Source organism: Meleagris gallopavo, chromosome 13 (genome assembly GCF_000146605.3).
Source record: "Meleagris gallopavo isolate NT-WF06-2002-E0010 breed Aviagen turkey brand Nicholas breeding stock chromosome 13, Turkey_5.1, whole genome shotgun sequence".
Classification (NCBI taxonomy): Eukaryota; Metazoa; Chordata; class Aves; order Galliformes; family Phasianidae; genus Meleagris; species Meleagris gallopavo.
In genome coordinates, this window is record NC_015023.2 from 10,431,077 (window position 1) to 10,457,865 (window position 26,789).

The 26,789-nt window shown below is 47.9% G+C and overlaps 1 protein-coding gene and 1 non-coding gene across 2 annotated transcripts in view; one reads left to right on the plus strand and one right to left on the minus strand.

The window, feature by feature from the left end:
- RANBP10 (RAN binding protein 10) overlaps positions 1-22,121 on the plus strand; it is a 38,467-nt gene extending 16,346 nt beyond the window's left edge. Inside the window, exons 3-12 of the mRNA XM_010717857.3 lie at positions 4,476-4,498; positions 8,243-8,427; positions 9,630-9,742; positions 12,216-12,324; positions 13,156-13,304; positions 14,010-14,205; positions 14,603-14,727; positions 15,551-15,696; positions 16,175-16,286; positions 18,343-22,121. Coding sequence (XP_010716159.1) covers positions 4,476-4,498; positions 8,243-8,427; positions 9,630-9,742; positions 12,216-12,324; positions 13,156-13,304; positions 14,010-14,205; positions 14,603-14,727; positions 15,551-15,696; positions 16,175-16,286; positions 18,343-18,473 — 1,289 coding nt within the window. The 3' untranslated portion in view covers positions 18,474-22,121. The remainder of the gene's footprint in view (positions 1-4,475; positions 4,499-8,242; positions 8,428-9,629; positions 9,743-12,215; positions 12,325-13,155; positions 13,305-14,009; positions 14,206-14,602; positions 14,728-15,550; positions 15,697-16,174; positions 16,287-18,342) is intronic.
- Positions 22,122-23,534: 1,413 nt separating this feature from the next.
- On the minus strand, positions 23,535-23,606 carry TRNAH-GUG. Its single transcript has one exon. It is a non-coding gene; the product is annotated as a tRNA-His (tRNA).
- Positions 23,607-26,789: the final 3,183 nt, after the last annotated feature.

A 26,789-nucleotide genomic window follows, 5' to 3' on the forward strand; every position in this document is an offset into this window, starting at 1 on the left:
TTTTGAAGTAACTATTTACTGGCCAAGCTGTGTGTGATGCTCTGCCACTTCTGGTGAAGACTTCTGGTTTACTACCTAGTGAGACCAATCACTAGCTGTATTATTCTAAATTTAACTCAATCCATGAGCAGTTCTGTACTGTGAAGACAAGCAGAGGTGTGAAAGCAGCAGCTAACGGCGTCAAACAGAAGCTGTGGCATTCTCTCATGGTTGCACTCAGCGAGGAGTGCTGATGTGGTCAGCAGTGATTGAAGCAGTGGGGAGTAGCAGGCCATCAGTTGTTGTCCTGACCCCCACAAAAGCTACTGGAACATTTTGCTGTGTGTTTTGCAAAGGTTTATCAGAAAGGGGATGAATGTGCTTTTTGTTGGCATTCCCTGACACGAAGTCTTCAGCTGCTGAGGCTGAATCTCTCTCCTTGTAGGGAATGAGGTCACTGCGTAATGCTGCAGCAGATAGAAGAATATTCATGAGACTAATGAGCCCCTTTTTGATGACAGTTAGCTTGGCAGCAGGTTTCACAGCTCTGCCTTTGGGCATTTTAATTTGTCTCACTTTCAATAAGCACACCGTTGCTTTGCCTTTCCTTACATGTAATATTCTCTCTTCATCATATTCTGTCTCCATCACGACTCCTTTTTGCCTTTTTGCCTGTTGTTTGGATACATGCCCCCTCCCCCTCTTTGTTTTCCTTGCAGTTTTTTTCCTGTTGCTTAACTGTGATCTTCTGTGGGAACGTAAGAAAAAACTGTCCAGGGCAGCAGCTGGGGAGCAGGAGGAGCTGCTGCCACCCTGAACAGTTTTTTCTTACGTTCCCACAATCTTCCATTGTCTCCATACTTATTCATTTAATCAGATCCATCAGGACCACTGTGTAGGAACTATTTTCTTGGCCATCACAATTTCTGGACGTTTGGTTGGAGCTAAGTCTTGAACTTTGTTTGGAGTCATCACATGAGAACTGTTTGACGTTGTATGTGATCTTTATGATCAGTTCTGGAAAATATCTTCAGTTTCTTCTGGCTGCTATCATGAAGTTCTGCTTTTGACAAGTTCTGAGCAGAGTCTTGGCAGTAAAAAAAAGATGACGTGATAGGGCTAGGAGTGTGGTGAGAGTGAACTGGGAGAAAAAGAGTGAGAAACCTGGGGCTCTAGCCATTAAGCAGATGGTCTTGGATGTAGGATGTGATTAGGGAATGTGACTGCTGTAGGATTCTGTGATTAAGTGGACAAGTTTGCTCAGGGACTAATGTATGAGTGTTTCAAATCCAGGACTTAGACAGCAACCCAAGGTAAATGGACCAGCAAGGCTATGGGAAGAGCATGGAACCCTCTGAAGCACTGGCATAGAAAATGTCCTGTGTCTGTCTGAATTTGAGTGCAGGTTCTTGGAAGACCAAGTTACCCATTTTGCCACCAGTTTAGAGATGAACAGGAACACTGGTGCAAATGAAGAAAGCTGTCACAGAGACCCACAGATATCCTTCCAACTTTCCCAGTTTAACAGGTTTGTTCTCAAACCAGATTTACAGAGAGCAAGAGCACTGAGAAGCTTAAAACAGGACTTGATAGATGAACCAAGCTTAAAATGAAAGAAAATACCAAATGCAGCTGCAGCCTGGTTTCTCTGTAAGAACAGTTTTACCTAAGTAGCTCAACTGGGTGATGACTGTTTCCAGGTCTGTGTTGAGCTACATGGCCATAATAATGCTTCTCCTCAAGAACTTACAGCAGTATTTCACAGGCTGATATTTCATTATCTAGTCTTTAAGGCACCCATCTTGCTGAATATGTTGTCACTTATTACAGCAGGTGAGGGTGTTGATCGCACTGCTCCCCAGCACTGACCCTTCATTTAAAGTGAATGCCTTTTTATCACTGCTTTTGATGATCAGATTGACACCATGGACCCATAGAAGAGGCTTTTCACACACTGACTATTGCTTCCTGACTTGTTGAGCTCTCCAGTTCTTATGTCTTTAAATTTCTAATGTTTGTTATTTCACATTGGATCCAGGCTTTGGAAGTGCTGCAGAGAGAGAGTGCAGTTTCAAATTCAGCTGCCTAGTTAGAGCTGTGGTTCTTTTGCTTTCTGCTGTTGACTTTGTTGGATGCAGATATGTAGCAGTACAGGTTCAGATATGTTTGTGCAACAGATCTAGATGTGCACATTTAAAACATTTTGTTGGTCTTAGTTTCATAATAGAAGGCACTAAACATATAAATGCCTTAATTTAAAGACAGCGTAATAAATTTATTTACAGAGCTGTTGAGCAGTTTACACTGGGAGGGATCTCTGGAGGTCATGCATTTGCAGCCCTGCTGAAAGCTAGGTCAGGTTACTGAGACACGTGTCAAACTTTACTGTCTCCAAGAATGGAGATCCCCGGGGGGCTTTTCTGTTCCCCTGCTTTATTGTTTAGTTATTCCATTCTGACTTTTCCCCTGCCTAACATCTAACCAGAATTTCCCTTGTTGCAGCCTCTCTTTTATTTCCTCCCATCTCCTGTTAATCAAGCAGCTTCAAGAAGAGTCTGGCTCTGTCTTTTCTGTACCCTCCTGCTAGGTAGTTGGAGGCAGCAATAAGTGTCTCCCCTGATGTTTTAGTCCAAACAACCCCTTTTCCCTTTGCCTCCCTTCTTGTTGGCCTCTGCTGGACTCAAAGCCAGCAGAAGAGCTCTTCAGGTGCTTTTGTTGAGCTCCATGAGGTTTGTGCTGGATCCTTTCTGCAGCCTGAAGAGCAGTATGTCCTCCAGCATGTTGTCCAGGATGGTTGGTTGGTTGGTACCTGTGAGACTTCTGAGAGCGTGTACCCTCCCACCATCCAGGTCATTAATGAAGATGTTAAACTGTGTTGACCCTAACGTTGATCCCTGAGGGACGGCACTTGGACTTTGTGCTACTGACCTTTCATTGCTGACAATCCAGCCATATTCCCACCCACACTGCAGTCCACTCACAAGTTATATGTTTGCCCATGTGCTGGATGAGATGCTGGAGGGCAAGGGAGCACTTCCAAAGAGGAGATAAGCCTGGTTCTTGTCTAAGGATTGAAGCAAAGTGTGAAGCCTGTGGTGGGGAGTGTGTGGAAAATGGATTTAGGGCAGAACATGCACAATGGGCAAAGAATAAGTAGACAATGTGAGAGATGGGACAAATTGCCATGATGTTAATTAAACATTATTAGCTATTTAATCAAAATCCAGTTTGTTTGTTTTTCTGAGCATCTACTATGAGAGCGGTGAGGTGCTGGAACAGCTGCCCAGAGAGGCTGTGGATGCCCCGTCCATCCCTGGAGGTGTTCAAGGCCAGGTTGGATGGGGCCCTGGGCAGCCTGGGCTGCTATGAAATGTGGAGGTCCTGCGTGTGGTGGAGGGGTTGGAGATTCATGATCCTCGAGGTCCTTCCAACCTGGGCCATTCTGTGATTCATTTGATTTTGGATCTGTGCTGTTTCAGGTGATAATTGTTTCCTATGTTGCCTCCCAGACTTGGTTATATGTCCATTTCAGGCTCATCTGCTAATATTGCCCAGAGAGCTGTGGGTGCCCCATCTCTGGAGGTCCCCAGGCCCTGGATGGGGCTGTGGGCAGCCTGAGCTGGTGGGGAGCAGCCAGCCCATGGCAGGGTTTGGATCTGGGTGGGTGTTGAGGTCTCTTCCAACCAGCCATTCTATGATTCTTTGATTCATTGCAGCTGTTCTTTTACTGGTTGACCACCTGAAATCTCCCTGTAAAACAGCCATAACATTAACATCAGAGAACGGTGCCCTCTTGCTTTGACACATGCTATAGTGCTTTTCAGTGCAGCAAAGAAGGGGTGGCTGAAGTGGGACGTGGGTTAGAGCAGAAATGGATCCTGCTATGACTAGCTGTGATATTTAGCAGGTTTTGCTCTGCTTCTCTTTCCATACGCCAAAGTGAAGAAAAAAGGAAACCATGCACTTTTTTTCCATTGCTTGTATTTGGAACTGTAACAACATCGTGGAGGATGAAGCTGTTCTTTGCACAGTATTTCTCAGGTGTTCCAGGCTGCAGCTTGGTCCAGTGGCAAAAACATTCCCCAGCTGTAATGCAAAGCGTTGGGATGCTCATTCCTGTCTCTGACTGACTGGTAAGGAGAAGCAGCTACAGACCCAAAGCAACGTGATAGTAAAGCTCTGTTTCTAAACCCAAAGTGTGCCTGGAAAAGTATCTCCTTCAGAGTAACAGAGGGAGAAACAAAGAAAAGAGGAGCTACTTTTTGGAAAATTAAATCTTAAGGAGAGATTTCCAAAAGGTTTAGGCTTTTCCATGGACCTTCTCCTAAGGAGAGGGTTGGGGAGGGAAGATTCTTCTCAATGTGACAGGTGGTGAAAGTCAGGGTCAGAGGTGGGACTGATTGAGCTGTAGTAACTTTCTGTAGCATGATATGGATGTTGTCAAGCTGGGAAAATATCTTTTGTCTTGTTAATTGTAATATTTTTTCCCCCCACAGGTATAGCCTTTACAGACCTCCCTGTAAGTACACCTCTTTTTAGTATTATTTTAACTAAGATTGCAAACAGAAGGGAGGGGGAAAGAGTGTGGGGATGTGATTTTTTAATTTTTTACTTGCTCTTCTCATGGTCTGTTTAAAAAAAAAAAAGTAGTAAAACACAGCACTGAATGGTGTGGCTGCTTTCTTTTCTGAAACTTCATAATCCCATGGCTGGGATGTGGGCTGCTCACGTACCTCCTCTGAGCCCTCGCCACCTCGAAGAATATGTCACTCCTTCTCCTGGAATTAAAGCCTGGATTCAGGCTGTGCTACAGGTCACTGTCTTCCAAAGGCAGCATCCAATGTGGGGACTGTATGTGTAAAGTCACTGAGTGGCCTTGTGTTCTGCCTTCAGAGAGCACAGAAATGCTCAGTGATGTTATTCCCAGCTTCTCCCTCTCTTGCCCAGGACATCCCTCTGTTCCTGCTGTTCCTCAGTCTTCCTTTGATCTCCTGCAGTGTCAGGAAAGTTCTACCTCAGTGTGGATTTCAGACATTTCTCTCCGTCTTCTAAATAGCTCAGGTGCTCTGCTGCCAGATTCATCCTAAGGATGTCTGCTTCCACCTGACTTCCATTGTCCCACTCTCCTCTCCTTGAATTATTTCCTTCTTCCTTCTCTTTTGCACACACCTGTGTATTCCATAGTAGGATGTAATTCTGGCCCTTTTTGCTCCCTTGGTCCGTTGCTTCTTGGTTGCTATTCTAGAGAGTTAAAGCTGCTGCCCCTCCTGTGGAAGGAGATCCTAAAGCCACGTTAGGCTTTTGATTTACATAGTGCAACTATTGCTAGAGAAGTCTTGAAGTAGTAGAAAAAGGACGTTGATACAGCTTGCAAGTGATGCCTTTCATTTATTACAACATTGTGATCCAGGCAGGAGCATGAGGTTGGCTGGTTAAGCCCCATTGCTTTTCCACCAGCTTCAGTGACCTGTAGGGTGATTGTGTTGACGTAGCAGTGAGACTACACAAGAAATGGACGTAAGCCTTCAGAACATTACCAGTTTGGTAATTGTATCTTTGAAGTGTGTGTTGCAAAGTTCCCCTTTCAGGGACAAGTGAGGAAGACAGCATTTTGCAATATTTGCCATAGCAGGAAGTTGAAATGGGGACTTGTAATTGAAACTCATGTTTTCTTGGGATAATTCTGACACACACTGAAGCATTTATTATTCATTGTTTCAGCTTGTTCCGTATTTCAGTTCCCTTTGAAGAGTGTTTACATTTGTTCAAGTGTACACTGGTGGAAAAAAACGCACAGGCTGAAGTTAATAAAAGAGTAACTGCTTACAAATGGAAGTGGAGATCCCACAGAGAGAGTTAGAGAGTTTCCCCTTTATAAATCAGTGTTTACACCTAGCTCTGTTTATTTACACAAGCCCATATCAGGTTAATCCTGCTCGGTCAAAGCAGCTGTGTGCTGAGAGTGCAGAAGTGCAAAAAGAAGAATGTGGAATGGCCCAGAGTGGGACTGCAGGGGCAGCAAGGGAGAAAAAGGCTGGAAAATCAAATCGAGATGAACTGTGGGGATATGAACAGCTGGCAGTCTGAGGGAGAGGTGGTCAAAAGTCTGTGGGAAAGAGGAGGAATTGACTTCAAAAGTACCTTTTCCTCTGGCACCCTTTATCATGCTGCCTTTTCCTTGCACATCCTTCCAGTGCAGCGACTTCCGTGGTGTGAGAATGTGAAAGCAAGAGATGTGCTGAGTCAGCAGTGATGCAATCATCCTGATTTCTGATGCTGGTTCTCAGCCTGTGTTTATAGATTCATTTTTTCATTTGATATTTGAGATTGCAGAAGGGCACAGTATCAGCCACATGCCCCTGACACTGAGGAACCAAGTGTGAAACTCCACACAGAAGAGAGAACTGGGGTGAGCTGGTGTCTGGCTGTGTGTAGTCCCACAGGAGGGGCTGGGAGGATCACCTTGTGTCTTTCCCAAAATGAGAAGGGTTTCTTCCAGGTCTTGACAGCCTGTTTGTTATCAGGGAGTTGCACTCCTGCTATAGATCCTTGTTATTATTGGGGCTGCTGTTATTCCTTTGTTCCTTCATGACATAATATTGAGAGTTCAACTGGGCTCACTTGTATGGCCGCCTCTTCACCATCTTGACATCACACCCCACAAAATAATGGAGTCTTAGAAGAATTTAGGCTTGAAGGAGCTTCCAGAGATCATTGAATCACAGAATATCCCAAGTTGGAAGGGACATGTAAGGATCTTCAAGTCCAACTCCTAATCATCATGCCTAACCCCTGCTCTCTGCAGAGCTGATGTCACAGCTAGTGCAGTACTGCACCCAGCTAAGTTTTGAAGATCTCCAAGAACAGAGATGATGTTGTCTCTCTGGAAACCTATTCCAGTCCTTATTCATCCTCAAAAGGAAGAGTGTATTCTGTATGTCCCCTCAGAACTTCCCAGGTTGCCACTTGTGCCCATTGCCTCTGGACATTTCACTTCTGTTTTCATCTTTTTATCACCTCCCTTTTGGGAGTGGAAAACTTTGCAGTTAGGTTTACATTTTTACCTTCCTGACACCTGACATAGGCTCAACCATGAGCAAGACACCACAACCAGGCACCTTCCAGGCTTGAATTCCACTTTGTGCCATGCTGCATCTCTGTGCCCTGCCCAGTGTCTTGTTTCTAGCCATAACAGTCCTGAATGTGTTAGAGCAAAGTGGAAAATAATGACACCAAGTAGTCCGTGAGTGCCATGAGATTTCTTCCTAAGCCTTGCAGGCTGTCAGTAGTCGCTCTGAAGTCAAGGATTAATGCAGCTTTCTTGTGTTGCCAACAGAAAAGCAGAAAAGTAATGTAACTGTGAATGGAGCATGTGCTTAAAGGATGTGATGCAGAGTGAGAACCAGGCAAGCCTGTACCTTTTCCAGTGGTGTTTCTTTTCATGTTAAAGTGGGCTCAGAGATGCAATTTGTATCCATATAGAAGTCATGGAATCAGTCATTAAGTTTGGAAAAGTCCTCCAAGGTCCCCAAGTCCAACCCCAACCCATCCCACCGTGCCCACTGCCAACATCCCTCAGTGCCACATCCCTACAGCTCTGGCACACCTCCAGGGATGGTGACCTCCACCTCCCCAGGCAACTGTGCCACTGCATCACTGCTCCTTCTGAGAAGGAATTGTTCCTAATATCCAGCCTGGTTATTGTTAAAATAATCTGAATTCAGAGAACCTCTACAGAGCCTTTCACTGCCTCTTTTACTTTGATCATCTTCTATGGAATCTGGATTATTAGCTCACTTTTAGAGTTATTTTCACAATGGTAGCTTTTATATTTTCACCTGTGTGTAATCAGCTTCACTGCCCTTCTTTGGTCACCCTCCAAGGCCTTATCAGTGTCTTAATAAAACTCATCTGATGATAATTTCTTGTGTGGGTGCCTCCACTACAGTCCATTTCCTTATCATCAGAGATGTAAAGTACCTTGGTAGCTGCTCTTGTTAAGGAATAAGTGAGTTCATTTGAAACAGTGCAAAACACTTAGATTTGCTGCTTGAAATTGAACTTGTTGCTCTGGTTTTATGCAATAAATTCTAATAACTGCACAGTAAGTCTTGAGGTTCCTTGAGATTTACCTGTAAAGGGTCTGTTGCCCCTTCTTCTTCTCTTACGTGTTTCATTTTAAAGAGCAGTTCTTTGGGTGTAACCCATGTAACCAGAACCAGTAAGAAAAAGCTGAGTTTAATGCATGTTTCTTCTTTCCCAGTCAAATCTGTACCCTACAGTGGGCCTCCAGACTCCAGGAGAGATAGTGGATGCCAACTTCGGGCAGCAGCCATTTGTGTTTGACATCGAGGACTACATGAGGGAGTGGCGAGCAAAGATTCAGAGCACCATTAAGCGGTTTCCCATAGGAGACAGGCTAGGCGAGTGGCAAGCCATGCTGCAGAAGTAAGTCACTATTCTGCTGTTCAGCTTCTTGTGTTCTCTTACACGTCCATTTCTGTTTTCTTATGGCAGAAGTTGCACTTTGCTCAAATCTAACATGTCTTTTGCTTTCTCTTTTGTTGTTTAATAACTTTTCCTGCGTAAATCGTTGCTGCTTAAAACTTTAAAGATATTGGAGAAATTTTCAGCCAGTGTCTGCATGAAAGCTTGTAATAATGGAAGGACATATACATGGAGGTGAAGCACGGGGTGAAGGGCAGTGGAGAGGAAACCATAAATATTCTATCATAGGAAAAAAGTCAGGACATAAGTCAGCTGGATTCAGAATCAAAAGAGCAAGAAATAGCCCTAAGCCAAAGGCTTGCAAACTCAACCAAACAGAAAATATAATTATGGCCATTTTCAGGTACATGAAGAACAAGTAAATCATCAGGAGCACAGTCAGCATGGCTTCAAAAGGGGAAGTCATGCTTGACCGACTTCAGAAACTTCTGTGATGAAATGACAGCCCTGGTAGATGCCCTGGTAGATGAGAGACGAGCAGTGGATATTATCTGCTTGGACTTGAGTAGAGTCTTTGACACCATCTCTCATCAGATTCTCACAGACAAGCTGCTGATGTCTTCATGCATGATGATGGGCAGGCAGGGATGTGGGCTGAAAACTGGCTGAGCCCAGAGGGTGGTGATCACTGGTGCTGAATCTGGTTGGGGTCCAAAGGCCAATACTGGCTCCAGTCCTGTTTAACATCTTCCTTCCTTAATGTCTAGAATTCACAAGTGGATTCAACTACCCTTTACCAATAATTGCTGGCTGAATAAGTGATAACAAAAATTCAGGGCCAGAGTGGAAAGAAAGAAAGAATCAGAGTGTTGGGGTTCTTTAAGGTCTGCTTGAAAGCCATGAACTTCTTTGAGGTTGGGATTTTCTGTCTGTATAGGAAGAGGGAGCTGTGTCTTGTGTGGCCAGGAGACATGAATGGCATTATATGGTAGTGAGCTCTTACAAATGACCTTTAGGCAGCAGTAATTACATAAATAAATACTGTGTACACACTGGAAGTTTTGTGTTTTTGTTAGGACTTTGGTTATGAGCTGAGCTGAGTTTGTTGACTGAAATTACGACTTCCATTGATTCTTTTCTGCAGTGGGATTACTTCATAGTACCAATGCCTCTTCATCCATTTGTGTTTCCTTGTTTTCTAGTATGGTTTCTTCATATTTGGTTCATCATGGGTACTGTTCAACAGCAACTGCCTTCGCCAGAGTCACAGACACTGCAATCCAGGAAGAACAGACCTCAATAAGGAACAGACAAAGTAAGTCTCTTGGGTGGTCACTCCCAGCACGTGGCATCCTGGCTGTGTTACACTTTTGACTGCAGCATTGCTATCCAGGACAGAGGTAGTGCCAGACTGGTGGAGAATAAGTCTCATCACCTAGGACTTGCGCTGAACTGAAGTCACTGTGCTTTTGAGATTCCTTTGGATTTGGGTTCTTCAGTACAAACTTTTGCAGCAAGGCAGTTTTATTAGCATGGTTACAGGGACCCAGGCATATCAACCTATTTGAACTACAACTCCTAGAATTAACAAGTCTTTCAGTCCCTTTGTATTCATTTGGGTAAATTCAGTGATCAGACACAGGAACAGACTTCCTAGAGAGCTGCCTTCTGCCTGCCAGTGTTTGAGAGGCATTTGGACAATGGCCTTAATGCTTTAACTTGTGGTTAGCCCTGAAGTGGTCATGCAGTTGGACTTGGTGATCATTGCAGATCCCTTACAATGGACCTATTCTAAATTTTTTGCAAGCTGTAGATGTCCCAGATGGAGCTGTAGGTATCCCTGTTCATTGCAGGGCAGTTAGATTAGATGACCTTTAAAGGTCCCTTCCAGCTCAAATGATTCTGTGATTCTCCAATTCTAAGAATAATATTCTGTGTCTGCCTTGAATACTTCTCTTTCCTCTGCAGTGGTTCATCTCTCAGTGTTTAAGCCCTCCTGGCTCCTGTAGAATAAGACATGCAGCTTTCTCCTGCTGCACTTTTGCTTTTTTAGCCATTCTATTCATGGACTCAGAGCACAGGGTCACAGAACACTGGTGTGTTTTCTGCATTCTCCCACTGAATGCAATCTGCCCTGCCCTATGCATTTCCCTTTCCTTTGTGAACCATTTCTCACGTGGCCATCACACATCAGGTGCACCATGCCCCTTTGTAGTCGTCCCTCCATACATCACATGTGCTGAGCCAGCATTCGGTTGGTTTGGATACTTTGCTCATTACCCAGAATAACAGGAGCTGCTGCCCATTGCTTCCTTTGTATGGTGAGTGCTGATGGGTTTTGCTTCCCAGGCCATGCAGCCCTCACCCAGCTGGTGCTCTTGCTGGTTTGGGTCTCCCAGCGTGTGAGACAGCACGGTCTGGTCTTTGTAAGCACAGGTGACAAGGCAACTTGGAGGGAAGGAATACAGAGCTCTGCAGCTGGGGCTTAAATAAAGGTGTGAAGAGAGCACAGATGGGAAAACAAAAAGAGAGGAAGGTAGAAAAAACAGAGACATCTGTGAGAGTTGCCAAACAAGGCAAAGAGGAGAGCTGACAAAAGTAGCAAGACGTGGAAAGTTGTGTGCAAGGAAGTGGAAGGAGCAGAACAGAATGAAGGAGACTGCTGCACAGATTGGTGTGAGAACCATATCTTTGGTTTCAGCTGTCAGTTATGACAACAAGCAAATAGTCACTGAGAAGTGGGAGCCAGGCTGAGTTGTTTCAGATTGTTATTGGGGATTGGTAACGAGGATTGCTGGGCTGTGCTTTCAGCTGCTCTGCATGAGTCCAGAGGAGGGCACTGAGATGATCAGAGGGCTGGAGCACCTCTCCTGTGAGGAAAGGTTGAGGGAACTGGGCTTGTTTAGCTTGGAGAAGAGAAGGCTCTGGGGAGACCTCATTGTGGCCTTCCAGTACTTGAAGGGAGCGTATAAACAGGAGGGGGAACGGCTGTTTGCGAGGGTGGATGATGATAGGAAAGGGGGAATGGATTTAAACTGAGACAGGGGAGGTTTAGGTTGGATTTTAGGAGGCAGTTTTTCACACAGAGGGTGGTGAGGCACTGGAACAGGTTGCCCAAGGAGGCTGTGGATGCCCCATCCCTGCAGGCATTCAAGGCCAGGCTGGATGTGGCTCTGGGCAGCCTGGGCTGCTGGTTGGCGACCTGCACACAGCAGGGGGTTGGAACTCAATGATCACTGTGGTCCTTTGCAACTCAGCCTATTGTATGATTCTATGATTTACAAAAATCAGCCTATTGGTGTTGCTGTGGTTTAAGCCTCCAGCCCCTTCAGTCATTCATTGCTTGTCTGGTGGTCTGCCATATGGTAATGTTCCAAGCATGAACCAGCAAGAGGATGTAGCATGGAGTGACCCAGGGGTTTCCCCTCTGAAATCCTAGCTTCCCCAGCATCCTCCTCACTCCCATCCAGCTGTTGTGTCCTCGGTCTTTTCCACTGCTGCCCAGCTCTTCTGACTAAAAGAGTAAAGGCACAGAACACCCCAACCCAGTGCACCCACTTCATCTTTCAGATATTCCAGGTGTTTCTGAGCTCCTAACAGATTCTCCCACATTTACACAGACTTCATCCTGATCTATAATAAATACAGCGTGCTCCCCAGTTCTCCCTAGCCCTTGTGTGAGGTGCTACTGGGGAGCTGTGTGACATACCTGAGACTTTTCTCTGAAACTCTTCCAGCCATTCTTGTTGGCCTGCCCTGTGTGTCAACAGGTTTCCTTTTACTTTCAGGAATACAGAAGCTAGTATTAGCAGGCCGAGTTGGAGAGGCTATAGAAGCCACCCAGCAGCTCTACCCTGGCCTCCTAGAACATAACCCCAACCTGCTCTTCATGTTAAAGTAAGTATGAATAGCTTTCTGCTCCCTAATGAAGCTGAAGGAGATAAGGGACTGCCCAGTCATCCAGAGAGGCTGCACACCTTGGTCTGAATTCTGCCTGAGGTCCCATTGGTCACCAGCAGTTCTAAGTTATGGAGTAGAGGGGGGATCTCTCATTGGCAGTTTTAGTACCTGCCCTGAAAAACCCATCTAATTTTGTAGTACCTGCAGAGGTGTGGAGATGAAAGCATGTTAACAGTGCAAAACTTGCTTTTTGGGACCAAGAAAACTCTCTCTTTATCTCACCATGTGTCCTCACAGCAGGCTTAGCATCACAGTAATTCTCTCGGGTCCAGAGCAGTGCAGATTTGGGAACATTTGGTTAACTGGAGGAGTGTTTCTAAGCCCTGCCACGTGAGAAATGTGCTGTGTTTTGAATTTGTGAAGTTTCATCTCTGATCTTATGGCACCATTGATGCTGAAATGCTTTTTCTCATCGTCTCTCTGCTTTCACTGATGTTAGCCAAGGTGGAACATCGTGTTGATAATACTGGTGCTCCCCTAGGCATGGGGCTGAAAAGAAGGGTGACTGCTGTTATACTGCACGTCTGTCTCAGTATGGTTCTCAGCATTCATTAGCATCCATGTGGCACTATATGAACTCCCTCCTGCTGTAACATCATCAAGGCACTCACAATACAAATATATCAGGAGTCTAAAACGGCTCTTTCGAAGCCAAGAAATAACTTCCATCCAATTCCTAAGACTTCTGCAGGCAGTGACTGAGGAAACATCAGTGCAGAACATGCTGGCTGTCACGCACCCTTTTCTTCTTTCTTCCCATGAAATCAGGTGTCGGCAGTTTGTGGAGATGGTGAATGGGACAGACAGCGAAGTCCGTTGTTTCAGTGCACACAGCCCCAGATCCCAGGACAGTTACCCTGGTTCCCCCAGCTTAAGTCCCAGACACGGATCCAGCAACTCACATGTTCATAGTACTGGTAAGTGCTTTTTTTTCCCCCCTATGTCTGAAAAGAGCAAAAATGAAAGGTAGACTGCTGCACTGTGCATCACCTGCTACTTTCTGTGCATTTTGCTATGAAGTGCTCCTTTCCCTTATGTTACTTGCTTTCCATTAGTGCCCCTCCAGTCTGTAGAATTCAGAGCCTCAGTGAAGTTGCACTGATCTGGCCAGTTTAGCACAAAGTTAGGGGGATGCACTGCATGTGTGCTGCTTCTCCCATGGACTTACCTTGCAATGAAACTTTAGGATTTTAAGTAGAAAGAACAAGGTAAACCAGGACATCTCAAGATACTTCTGTAGGTAATTTCTGACTGTGGCGTTGAAGGTCAGAGCAGAGCCCCTGAAAACACCTTGAGCTGTTTCACTGAGTCTTGAGCTGCTCACAGCTGAAAGTGTGTTTTGTTTTGGTGATTTCTGTGCACGTGTGAGCTGGTTCTGCCAATCCTTTATTTACAGCCCATTTCTGGCACTTCCTTAAGCTTGGATGTTGATGGTGAACAGTGCAGTTCTTTCCATATTCATTTGTGCTTTCTCTAAACCCCATGAGTTTAATATTGCTGAATAATTAAGATCTTCGGTCTTTTGCTTTCTTCTTTTGGGGCCTACTTGACAAACTGTTGATATCAGAGTAGAGTGTCAGTGTCAGTCTGCTCTCATTTTTCCCATCCTTCTTAACCTTCAGGAGCAGATAGTCCTACCTGTAGCAATGGAGTCATGTCCACAAAAAGCAAACAGAGCCACAGTAAATACCCAACACTGAGTTCATCTTCGTCATCTTCCTCCTCCTCCTCCCCCTCATCTGTGAACTACTCAGAGTCCAATTCTACAGATTCTACCAAATCTCAGCAGCACAGTAGTACGAGTAACCAAGAAACCAGGTATAGTTTTTTTCGTTGTAGGACCCTGAGGAGGGTGAGGTGGTGGGAGAGGGCTCGGTGTTCTTTCTGAAGAGCATCTGTTCTGCTCTTTTTAAACAACAGAGTAACTCTTCCTATCTACAAGGTCACTGCTGTTCCCAGCAGAGATAGACCTGTTCCAGTTCCCTGTCCTGGCTCAGGCTTGCAGGTTCATTTCGTAACAGAAACCTGTTTCATCAGTTGTCTTCAGAAGCCAGCAATGATTTTTACTGCACTGAATTAAACCATCTCACTTCCTGTAGTTTAACTGGCACCTAATTGTGGTTTACTGGCCATTGCTGGGCATCATTTGTCATGTGAGCTTTTCATTTCTTCCCTGATGTAAACATCTGACTTTTCTTTCTTCCTTTAACCGCAGCGACAGCGAGATGGAAATGGAGGCTGAGCACTACCCCAATGGAGTCCTGGAAAATTCATCCACCAGGATAATGAATGGCACCTACAAACACGAAGAGATCCTGCAGACAGATGAATCCAGCATGGGTAGGGCCTCAGGCAGGAGAGGCAATGGGAGATAGAGCAGGGATCAAGAGTTAAAGTAGTGGTTGGATCGTGTGGTTTCTTTCCCAGCCCTGGTGAATGAAGTTCTCGAGATACCAGTTTCACCAGGGAAATAAATCTGTCTCAGAACTGAGACTAGGATTGACTTTTCATCGTTGTGCAGCAGTGCTGGTGATATTGTGGGCCAGGAAAGGCAATAAGAATCAAAGGTTTGTTCAGCACTGGTTGTGAATTATAGCACAGAGCAGTCCAGGCACTTCTAACACCTGGAGAAATGAACTGAGCTGAAAGACTGACTGATGCCCAGCTGCAAAGGGGCTTTGGCACAGTATGGTCAGCTAGGACTATCTTGCCTATGGGTGCTTCAGCCTGGGGGGAGACATGAATCAACTTCATTACCTCTGAAACTTGGAATTCCTCCAATTACTGGTGTCTTATATTTACCAAATATTGGAAAGTTGGTGGTGTTTTGGTATCTCTGACTGAGACCAGGTTTTCTGTGGTGTGTGGAGTACCTTACACACATGAAAGGGTAACACAACCGGAGTTGCAGGTTCCCATGATTTTACCAGAGGACTTGATCTGTAGGTAGTCCACAAGCATTAAACAGAGTTCAGGGTTGCCCTATGAAAAATCCACAGCCCGCTGTTGTAGTTCAGGACTCAGAGAAAGCCTCTGCTTGGATAAACAGCATGTAACTGCTCCTGAAGGGGAAGGACTTACGGCTAAGGAAGGGCAGCATGCCTTACAGTGAGCAGTGGTGGGGAATGAGGCAATTCTTTCTTCTCCCCTGCCTTTCTTCTAGAAGACAGCTGTCCCCAGAGGCAGCTCTGTGGAGGGAACCACGCTGCCACCGAGCGAATGATCCAGTTTGGACGGGAGCTGCAGATGCTGAGTGAACAGCTGTGCAGAGAATACGGGAAGAATACAGTGCACAAAAAGATGCTTCAGGTAAGCCTGGGCCTTATGCTGCCTCACAGCAGTTCTCTGGCCAGGACTGGTATTGTGGGTTTCCTTGTAGAGCTCTGGGTGTTCCCCATTTCTGCAGCTGGTGAGGATGAGGGGGCCTACATGGGGGCTGGAGGATGAAAGTCAGTGAACCCAGAGTGTCTAGACCCAGTTCTCAGCACAGGAGAGAAGGAATAAAGTTCCTGCTGCCTTCCAGGGGTAACTGCATGGTCTTCTTCCCTCCAGGTAGCACTCTGCCTGCCTTCCTGTGCAGAGTGGAGAGAGCACTCTCTGTAATCTATTGTCTTGATGGCCCAGTGCAGTCCCTTGCTGCCAAGAAGAAAAAGGCCATTTATTTCTAAGAGGCAGGAGCTGTCACGCTGGTGATGGCAGGAGGTGCCCCAGCAGACAGATTTGGCAGTTTTCCTGTGTGTTCACAGCCGTGCATGACCTTATTGTACCTTTCTGTTCTCTCACACAGGATGCATTTAGCTTGTTAGCTTACTCAGACCCTTGGAACTGCCCTGTTGGTCAACAGCTGGACCCAATCCAGAGGGAACCTGTGTGTGCTGCTCTTAATAGTGCTATTTTGGGTAAGACCTGGTTCTTACATGAGCTGGACATACCTATTCACAGGTCCTAATTTCTCCTAACTCTCAGAGGCTTGCCTGCCACAGGACATGGCAGGCAAGCCTATGAGAGTTAGGAGAAATTAGGAAGTACTTGTCTTTAGCTTTTGCCTGTCTTTCTTATGCAGGGGACTGAAAGGGCAGGGCTGCAGGGAGGTGGGAGTGAAGCTGCAGAGGATGGGTGCTTCCAACCTGGTCTTGTTTTGGCTCCCTTCCTTGGGTCTTCCTCAGTGCTGCTTCCATGAAATCTCCATAGGAGAATTCAGCTTACCAAGGAGCCAAGATCTTTTGGATGCATTTTCCTGCCCCTCTTCTTTCTTGTTCTGAACACACCTTAATCAGTTTGTTGGCACTAGCGAGGCTGTTTTCCATGCTGTTTGGGTTGGCAGAGTTTTGACTGGCGCAATCCTGCTTTCTGGTGGGGAATGCAGCTCACAAATGCAGCAGGTTCCCATAGTGTTAGCTCTAAGTTAGAGGGGACCATAAATTCCTCTGACCTTTGAGACCACACTGAATGCAGGCAGGCTTTGTATTCCCTTTGAACATATGTATCTGCATGTTCCCATGGTGTGGTGTGCTTGGTGGAGCTCAGATACCTGGCTGCCTAGGACCTGTGGCTGGAATCAGGACTGGGTTACTGGTGAAGACCCACTTGGTGCAGAGGTCTGGCTATATGTTGGTTATCTTCAGCTAGCAAGCCAGCTCCTTTTTTTCTGGTGTCTTTGTATCAGCACATACCTGTGGATCCATGTGTGAGCAGTCTCCATGTTCTCAGAGCTGAGTGTTTATGGCTGCTCTTCCAGACACAAGCAATCTTCTTAGACAGGCATGTTCTTTGGCCTAAGAGCTTGTCCTTTATTCTCCTGTCTTGAACCTGATGTAGGAAACATGATAGCTTGCCCCGATGGAAGTCGTGCACTTGCAGTCAGTGAGTTGCCCTTCCATTGCTGACCATCCTGCCATCTCCAGCTACAGAAGAACCCATGATGGAGTAGAGTGAAGTGATACTAAACTTATAACCTGCCACCAATCCGCAGGAAAGGAGTTATTTCACACCAGACAGACCCTTTGATCCTGTCACTGGGCCCTATGCACACTGTGTCATTGCTCAGATAACTTCACAGGACATTCCCCAGGCTCGGGTAGATCAGTCCATCCACAGCTGGCCAAATACAGTCCACTGGAAAGCTCCTCAGTCTCAGAAACACTTATTTCACTGCTGTACACACAGCAGCTCACGGTGCCCAGACCTTTTTCCTTGTGGATCTGCTCACCTGAGAATTGAGTGTGCCAGAAGGAGATTTATCTTTTTGGGGAAGGAACTGCTTGATGGGCAAACCTGTGAGTTCCTGTTCTGTCTGAGTAAAGGAACAGATATATTAGGATTTGGGAAAGAGTCCCTTTCCTTGACAGCATGGCAAGGTGTGCATCGGGGGCTCAGTTCCAGCCACTGTTTGACCAGTGCCCAGATAAGGCTCTTAGGGATATCTCCAGAGAGAAATGAAAAGCAGTGTCTGGACATCCTCCGATGCACATCTTAACTACAGCAGCTGAGGATTCCCTCTTGCTAACCTAGCAAAAGTGACACTGAACAAAAGTGGTGACCAATGAGTGAGTTTGTGTAGATCGTGGACTACTGCATAGATTCACATAAGGACGAGCGGGAGCAGCTACCTCTCCCTTAGAGCTAATTTCTTCCACCTTTCCTTATTCTCCCATGCTCTGATCTCTCACACTTTGAGGGTTTTCTGGCAGACGCAGAGGCGATGCTGCCATTTTCTTGCCATGGACAACTTTGAGAAAGCAGCACTTTCTAAAAGGCCCCGTTGAGTCGTGTCCCTGTGGGTGGGCAGCTCTGGTGGGATATGCTCAGGAGCAGCAGTGCAGAGCCAGCATAACTCAGGAGTTCCTTCCTTCTAGAGCCAGGGATGCTCGACCTGGTGCCCAGGAGGAGCCTGCAGGTGAGCCAGCATGTGGCCAAGGCACCTCTTCTAAACAGATTTCTCTTTTTGCCCCACAGAATCTCAGAACCTGCCAAAGCAGCCCCCACTGATGCTTGCCCTGGGCCAGGCCTCGGAGTGTTTGCGACTCATGGCTCGTGTGGGCTTGGGCTCCTGTTCCTTTGCCAGAGTAGACGACTATTTGCACTAGCCACCAGAGCAGGATGGAGCTGACATCGTCGAGTGCTGCCCTTCACCCTCCGTTGCTGCCACTACAACGCCACCTCGTCTGTAGCCTGAGCTCCCACCAACACCCCCTCTAGCACACACACACTGCCTGTGAAAGGATCTGTTCCCTCACCATGTGGCCATTCCTGACCCAGGAGTGACTGGCAGACCTGACCTGTCTCCCCGCCACCGCTGCGGCTCCGGCGGCACTCAGTATTTCGCTGGTTATTCTAATGTAGCGCCTTCCAATGTAGGGATTTCTCTTTGTTTTGATTTGAGTTGTTTCTCATGGATCCACCAGTATTTTATCTGGAGAGTTTTGCTGAGCTGGTTTCTGCTGATTTACGGAGGAAGCTCGTGAAGTTGGTGACGCCTTGTTCTCTTCTTCCCTCCCTCCTCCATCCGTGCACATGCAACATCATCTTCTGTGCTAGTTACCTGAACTCTTCTCGCAGTGGCAGTTCAGAGGGATTATTATTTTTTTTTAATTTTATTTGAATCCTGTTTATTAAAAAGGTCTCTTCCACCTCCACAAAGTCATTGATGTATTTATTGCCCAGAGACTTGGGCCCAGCCACGCACTTCCCACATCCCCGCAGTGAGGTGCATCCTGTCCTATGCTAACCATGGGAATTGGATTTGGAGGAACTCAGTCTTTACTGTCTCTGTGAGTAGGAAACGTAGAAGATTTGGCATTGCCTTTGTCTGAGAAATGGGTAAATCTGGCAGCTAGAGAGACAGGGCTAACCAGTGTGAAGTCACCTGCTATACTGATGGAAGCAGATGATGGTAAGGAAGAGCTGTGGATGCTGCCAAGTTGGGCTGTTTGTTTTTGTGCTGCATCACAAAATCCCTGTTTTTCTCCATATAGAAGGGCTCTGCTACTAGGACTCTATACAGTAGTATTTACTGAATGATCACTGCTACATTCCATTGTTTTGAGGTTACTGAAGTGTGCTCGTCCTTGCAGGGTGCAAATGCTCAGATCAGGTTGCAGGTTAGGATCAGTGCTTTTTACCCATTTAGGAAGGAATGGCAATGTTTCTTTGAGGATTAGGAATGCAATTTTTAGTTCCAGGTCCGAAAGTGACCATCAAGGATCTGTGGGTGAGTAACCTCCAGGTAAGATGGACGTGGTAATGTGTCACTGCTGCGGTCCAGGGACTTTGAGTGTTGCTAAGGCTTTGGTATTCAAACCATCTGCCAGCAAGTGTTTCTAAGTGTATTTTGTACTGGTGTACCATGGGAGAAAGTAAGTCGGTGTCAGAACTCTGCTACTGAGCTGAGAGCTCTGAGAGTTCGCTGCATTTACAGATGTGATTTGGAGTCATCCCCATCCCTGGAGGTGCCCAAGGCCATGGGTGGGCTCTGAGCAGCCTATGCTGGTGAGGCACCCAGCCCAGGGCAGGGATTGGTGGGGATAGGCTTTAAGGTCCATTTCAACCCAACCATGCATGCTGTGTTTTGCTGCTGGAGCATAAAGTTTGAAATAAAGGCAGAGCAGGGGACCAGTGTGGCTTTCCCATTTGGGTGATTCCTGTGCTGTTGGCCATCATTTAGGTCATGGCTGTCTCTTCCATCTGTGCAGCAGCACCATCTTTGTCTCCTTCTGAGTTTTGTGTTACTTCTTTTTGGGGTAGTTTTTGGTTCCTTTTAGTCAAACCTCTGTCATGGCTCACGCTTGGTCTCCCAGTGAAGCTGTGCTGAGTGTCCGTGGTGGTGGCAGGGCTGGATCACCTCCTGCCACTACTGTTGTGCATCGTGCAGCCTATCGCCGTGGTTTTATGTATAAAAGCTTCCTGGGCATTGAGTTGTGGTTGCTCCTTCATGGTTTGCATTTTGGAACCTTGTTATGATATCAGTGAGAGTTGATGATTGGGTTGTTGCAGTCATTTAAAAAAAAAAAGAAGAAATAATGGAGGTCTTTAATTTTGAGTATGGCTACAACATAAGTAGAGCCTTCACACAAGCTCAGAAATGATTTTTAAAAGTGTTTTGGGATTTCTCATTTCAAGTGCCTCATGCTTTGCTGAGAAACAGATGAATGAGTGAGGGAGGCCTTAAGAACAGCCGGGCTAAGACTCAGCTTTGTCTGGGCTGCCCCTCAGTATCACTTCTCCTGGGAGCGCATTGGTAGAGCCATATGGGTGACTGTGTAGCCACTAGCAGGACCTGCTGGCATCTCTTCTCCTGGGGAGGGTGGCCAGGTCTCAGCCCTGCCCCCATATGGTTATACTGGACACAGGACCTCCATCCCATGAGGCTGGCTGGCATGGAGCTTCTTCTGCTCACCGGTCAGGATAAGTGGACACGGTGAAAATCTCCTGAGCTGCAGCCCTGCATACATCATGAGCTTTGTTTTGAGACCAGCGAAGTGGCCGTTTTTCTGAGAACTTCTGAGAAATGGGGACCTGCAGGCTCTGGTGAGCACTCAGCTGCACTGACCTGAGCACCAGGGGATGGAGGTCTGACTGATGGAGATGGTGACCAACACAAGAATGGCCCCTTCCACAAGCATTGCTTCTTGTGGTTGTGCACACCCAGATTATCCCTACCTGTTTTGTTGTTTTGTCATATTTTGATTATTTCTTTCTCACTGTGACGTTTTGCCTGTCCTCCAGCTGTGCCCTGATCTGTCTCACAGTCTCATGAAGACATCATTACCATTCTTGAGCTTTGTTCCCGAGACTCCCTCGAACAACTGCCAACAACCAGAGCTGGTTTAAGCAGGCCTGGGGGAATCAAATTCACCATTTCTCCCCCTGGGCATGAGGCACAGGGAACAGTCTCCTTGTCAAAGCACACCTTGTTGGGTTGCTGTGGTGCTGCTGTGCTTTGTTACCAGTCTTAACACTCAGGTAACACCACATTGCAGAGGCTGACAGAGGGTGTGTTGGGGCATTGAGGGGTCATGGCAGGTCTGGGGAGGAGAAGGGAGCAGCTGAGAGCCTCCTCTGAAGTAAGCCCCACCTGCTCCCCATTGCCCTTCCTTGGATTTGGAGAACAGGAGCTCCTTTATCTCCAGGAGGAAGGGAGGCTTTACTCCTGCACACAAAGCAGTGGGATGTGCACTCACAGAAACATTCCTGGAGTCCATGCAAAGCTCTGTTTGCATGCTGAGTTCCCCTATGGGCATCCTGGGACTGCTGTAACACACAGACCCCTCGGTGCGGGTCTTTGGCCATTTCCTTCCTCCATCAGCACCAACGTGGAGAAAAGGAGAAGCCAGGGCAGATTTGAGGATAATAAGGATGTGCAAGAAAACGTTCAGCACAGAAGTGCAATCACTCTTTCAGACAAAGGACATCACATAGGTGAACACTTCATTGGGATGCTCCCATGCCGTGGCTCTCCAGCCAGGACCCAGCAATGCCAGGCACGGAGCTGCCTGCAGCACAGTGAACTCAAAACTCAGGTATGAACTGCTTGGCTGGAGATGGGGAACGAGGGGCTGCAGTGGGGCTGCAGCAGAGCAGATTGCCACGCTTGTCAGCACCATTGGAGGGTTTCCTCCTCTCTGGCACAGCGTCAGCTACGTGGACGTTCCACACATTGTGCACATTGGTTCAGTCTAAGCGTAGTAGTTGTGAATTAAGTTATCTGATGCTTCGCATGAAAACTTAAAAAAAAACAACAACCAACCAACAACAAAACGGGGGGAGGGGATTTTAACTGAAAAAAGCCTATGAAAATATACTGGAAATATGGCAAAGAAATCAACATTCTGCTGTATATTGACAGAATTATTTTTATTAAAATACACATCCATGTGCAAGTGCTTGTGTGAAGCCGTGTGCTTTGTGGGTCTCTGCAGAAGAATGGGCCCAGTGCACAGGGAGCTCCGTGTCTGCAGGAGCTTCTGGTTGGCCCCAGGGTCACAGAACAAAGGCACTCAACAGCCCGAGGTGGAGGGACCAACTCTGAATGCTGACACAGATGGAGGGGGGAATGGTGCCGGATCCTGCAACCACATCACAGAATGGCCAAGGTCTGAAGGGACCTCAAGGATCACGAAGCTCAACCCCCCCACCACATGCAGGGCCACCAACCTCCACATTTCATAGCAGCCCAGGCTGCCCAGGGCCCCATCCAACCTGGCCTTGAACACCTCCAGGGATGGACGGGGATCCACAGCCTCTCTGGGCAGCACCTCACCGCTCTCACAGTACAGAACTTCCCCTGACATCCAACCTCAAGCTTCCCTCCCTCAACTTCAAACCATTTTCCCTTATCCTGCTGTTATCTACCCTTTTAAATAGTTGATTCCCCTCCTGTTTATAGGCTCCCTTTAGGTACTGGAAGGCTGCAATAAGATCACTCCCCAGTTTTCATATCACAGGGTATGCTGCAGCTTCCAGGTGGTACGGGGACATTGGGGCCATGGCAGCAGGGGAGCTGAGTCTGGATCTGATCCCCTGTCAGGAGGGGCATGGACTGAAGGCAGCACCCAGCTTCTACACCAAGATCTACACCCGGGGGTGGCTGGGGAACCCACACAGGGTGGCAATGAGAGGGAGTGTGGGATGGAATGAGGAAGGGCAGGGCTTCTTAGAGAAGCAGAGAACAAGAGTTCATTGAACTTATGTCTGTACAGCTTCCCTGGAAGAAGAAAGGAGAAGAAAAATCAAATGTGCTGATGACACTATTATGGAAGAGGTGGTCAGCAGCCCAGACTGGCAGCCCAGCACAGGGCTCGCCATGGCACTACCCAGAGCCATCGAAGCTATCAGCTCCCAGCACAGCCTTAAGGTCATTTCTAGCTCTTCTTCACCTTTCCACAGATTCCAGTGCCACTTTTTTTTTGGAAAAGGATTCTGCAGACAGTCTCTGCTCCCAGGTAACAGCAATAGTATGAGAGGTGGCAGCTTCATGTGATGCCAGGGGAGGTTCAGGCTGGGTATGAAGAACAATTTCATCTCAGAAATAGCATACGTGGCCACTTGGTGACAGCATCTTTCCAAACACACCTCACAGAGCTCCCCTGCAGCTCCCTCCTGTGCATCTGCAAAGCACACTCAGTGCACAGCCCTCTCTGCAAAATCACTGCTGTGACTCGGATTCGAACCGAGGTTGCTGCGGCCACAACGCAGAGTACTGACCACTATACGATCACAGCTGCACATGGGAGGCATTGCACAGGATTGAGTAGAGGGAGGAGAGAGCCAATGGGCTGGCTCTGGGGCAGGAGCATTGCAGAATATTGTAGCTACTTCCATTGAATCTGACATTGCTCTGTTAGAATCACAAAAGCAGAAACAAATATTTCACTAGTTTTCTGGTTTTGTTGTTGTTACTTTGTTTGAAAATTAAGCCCTGCTACAGATAAATACTAACTGTACAATAAATTCTATATCTGTCCCAAGACAATTCCTGTTCATTCAGTGCATCCCAAGCAAGTCAAAAGGTTGGACTTTATGCCTTATTGGGGTTGTAGGAGCCATTTGCTTGGACTCTGCGCTTGTCCCTCCCAGAATCACTCTGGGATCTCCTCATCCTTGCAGATGTGATGGGCGTCCATGGTCCCTCTGCTTGCCTTCTGCTTCCCTGGGGGTGATGCAGGGGAAGGAGGTGCTGAGAGATGGGGACTGCAGTCACATCCCTGGACTTGGACTGTGGGCCATGGCCTGCAAGCCAGCCTTCATCACCTGGAAGATCTGCCTCCTTATCCATTCAGGCATCCTGATGGAGGCCGTTGGGGCAAAGCCCCGTCCATAGCAATGGCACCAAGCACACACTGCTGCGCAGGCCATGTTGGTCTGGGTGCTGGACTTCTGGGCCTGTCGGTTGCCCTCCAGGGCAGCCCTGCTGCTCTTCTGCCCCAACACAGCTCGCCAGGATGGCCGCTCCCTGCCAAGGTGCTCCCCTTGGCACTGCAGCTTCATGGCACAGATGTGGAACTCCAACATCTCACGCTGCTCCATGGGCATGAAGGTGCTCTCCTGGCTGGGGAAGCACACAGGCACGTGTCAGCCGTGCGCTCTTGAGGAGTGTTCTGGGCACGCACTGCCTGCCCAGCATCACTATGGGGCCTCCCATCCTTGTTGATACAACATGTGTCCATGGTCCCTCCGCTGCCTTGCCCTTCTGCTTCCCAGAGGCTGATGCAGGGGAAGGAGATGGGGAGCAGATGGGGATCACCATCATGTCCTTGATTTTTGACTGCAGGATGTGCCTGCAGGCCAGATGCCAGCATCTGGTTGATCTGCCTCCTTTTACAGTCAGGCATTCTGATGAAGGTTGTCAGGGTAAAGCCCTGTCCATAGTGCATGCTCAGTGCCAGCACTGTTCTTCAGGCTGTGTTGATCCAGGTGCAGGAGTTTGTGGCTTCTCACTTGGTCTTCAAGGCTGCCCTGCTCCTGTCCTGCCCCAACACAGCTCACTGGGATGGCTGCTCCTTGCCAAGGCACTCCCCCACAGAGCTGCAGCTTCTGGGCCTGGATGTGGAGCTCCAGCATCTCACTCTGCTCCTCAGGCACGAAGGTGCTCTTCAATCTGGGGAAATACACAGGCACAGGCCAGCAGTGGGCTGTTGGGGAATCCACTGGGCAGGCAGTGCATGCCCCAGGCTGCTTTCACGAGGCTGCAGCCGTCCTTTGGAGTTCACACGGTCACTGGTAGAGCTTTTTCACGAAGCACTGCACTACCCCACGGAGGCATTTTCTGGTGGTGTGAAGCATACTTCCTTCCTTTCCTGCACACCTCCTTCTTGAGCTGCAGCTTGGAGCGAGGGACAGGCACTACAGCATGGACACATCATCTCTCCCTGACTCTGTAACCACATGAGCCCACTGGCACAGTCAAAGCCAACCGCCCTGCCCATCCTGCAGACACACTGCCTGTGCTGGGAAGGGCTGGAGGCCACAGGAAAGAGGAGAGGCCAGAAGGGTCCTTCTGCCCTGAAGGTCAGCCTGCTCTCTCTTGGAGAAGACAGCTCCAAGGGACGAAGTTCCCTGGTGCTTGTGGTCCAGGTGCTGGTTCAGGTGTGTGTGCGACTCCTGCCATTCCCGCCCTGGGTGCTCTGCTGCCCTGCCCTGACCCAGGCCTCATGGCTTCCACGAGCTGTGCTCACCAGGGAGTCTCAAGTCCCAGAGAGCAATGGAGGACATGGCACCACCAGGGCCAGGGACTGCTTGTTGGGGTTGGGGTCCCATCACTGCCTTTGGGCTTCCATGTCCACCAGGTTGGTGTCCACCTTCCCCTGCAGTACTGCCTGTGCTTTTGCAAGGGCTGCCTCTGTCCTGGGCAAACCAGCTTCAGCACAACAGGGTGGCAGTGCAGCAGCACCTCCTCTTCTGGGACTCCTGCACAGCTGCAGGCAGAGCCTGCAGGGGAATTCCCAGAGCTTTCTGAGCCACGTGCTTCTTTATAGCCAAACTGGCTTCCAAGCCCCACAGAAGTCTGGAGTGACAAGAGGGACTCCTCAGGGACTCTTCCATCAGAAGTCAGGGAGACACCGATGGGAACCTTGGTGGGTTTTGGACTGCCCATACACCTGCCTCTCTTCACCTGCAAAAGGACCACAGGGCCTAAGCCTGGGGCTCAGGGGCTCTCAGCTCTGCTGAGCCTTGGGCAGGGCCACTGACACCCACAGGGTCGTGAGGTGCACCTGTGCTGCACTGGTTTGCCTCAGGCACAGGTACTCATCTCCACCATCACCATCTACAACGCAGCCCTGTGGGCACAGATGATGGCAGAGCTCATCCCTGCCACCCTCCTGCCCCTCAGAGCACTCCTGCTTTTCACTGCTGCTCTGCATGCATGCAATCCAGCCCTTATCAAGGGAACAGGCTCCTCAGGAAATACCCCGACGAACTGAAGAACTGGAACATCTCTCAGAAGAAATGAGGAGAGTGAAGCTGCTCATTTCCAACGTTACCCTCTGGCGATCGATGGAAGGGCTGATGCTACAGATATGGCTCTGCTGCCATTCAGTGCTGAGAACAAATGTAACAGCGTTGAAGAATTGCCTGCTTGGGTGCCACTGAAAGACACAGTTTAATCCCCTGCTCTGTATGAAGCAATGACAGAACACACTACAGACATTTTCTTTAACCTTTGTCAGGATATGTGGCACAGCTACTGGAGGTGCCCCAGCAATGGTTGGTTAAATAGGGGGGAATTCCTATAAAGCTAATGGAAGATGATGCAGTTACCACCAGCAGCTCCTGTATGATGAAACTCCACTGCATCAGGCAGCAAGAAAACCTAGGTGTGAGAGCCTAACAAATAGAGGACATCATGGTTCTCTATCAGAGCTGTGAGTTTCAGGAAGTCTGAGGGTCTGAATATCACCACTTCC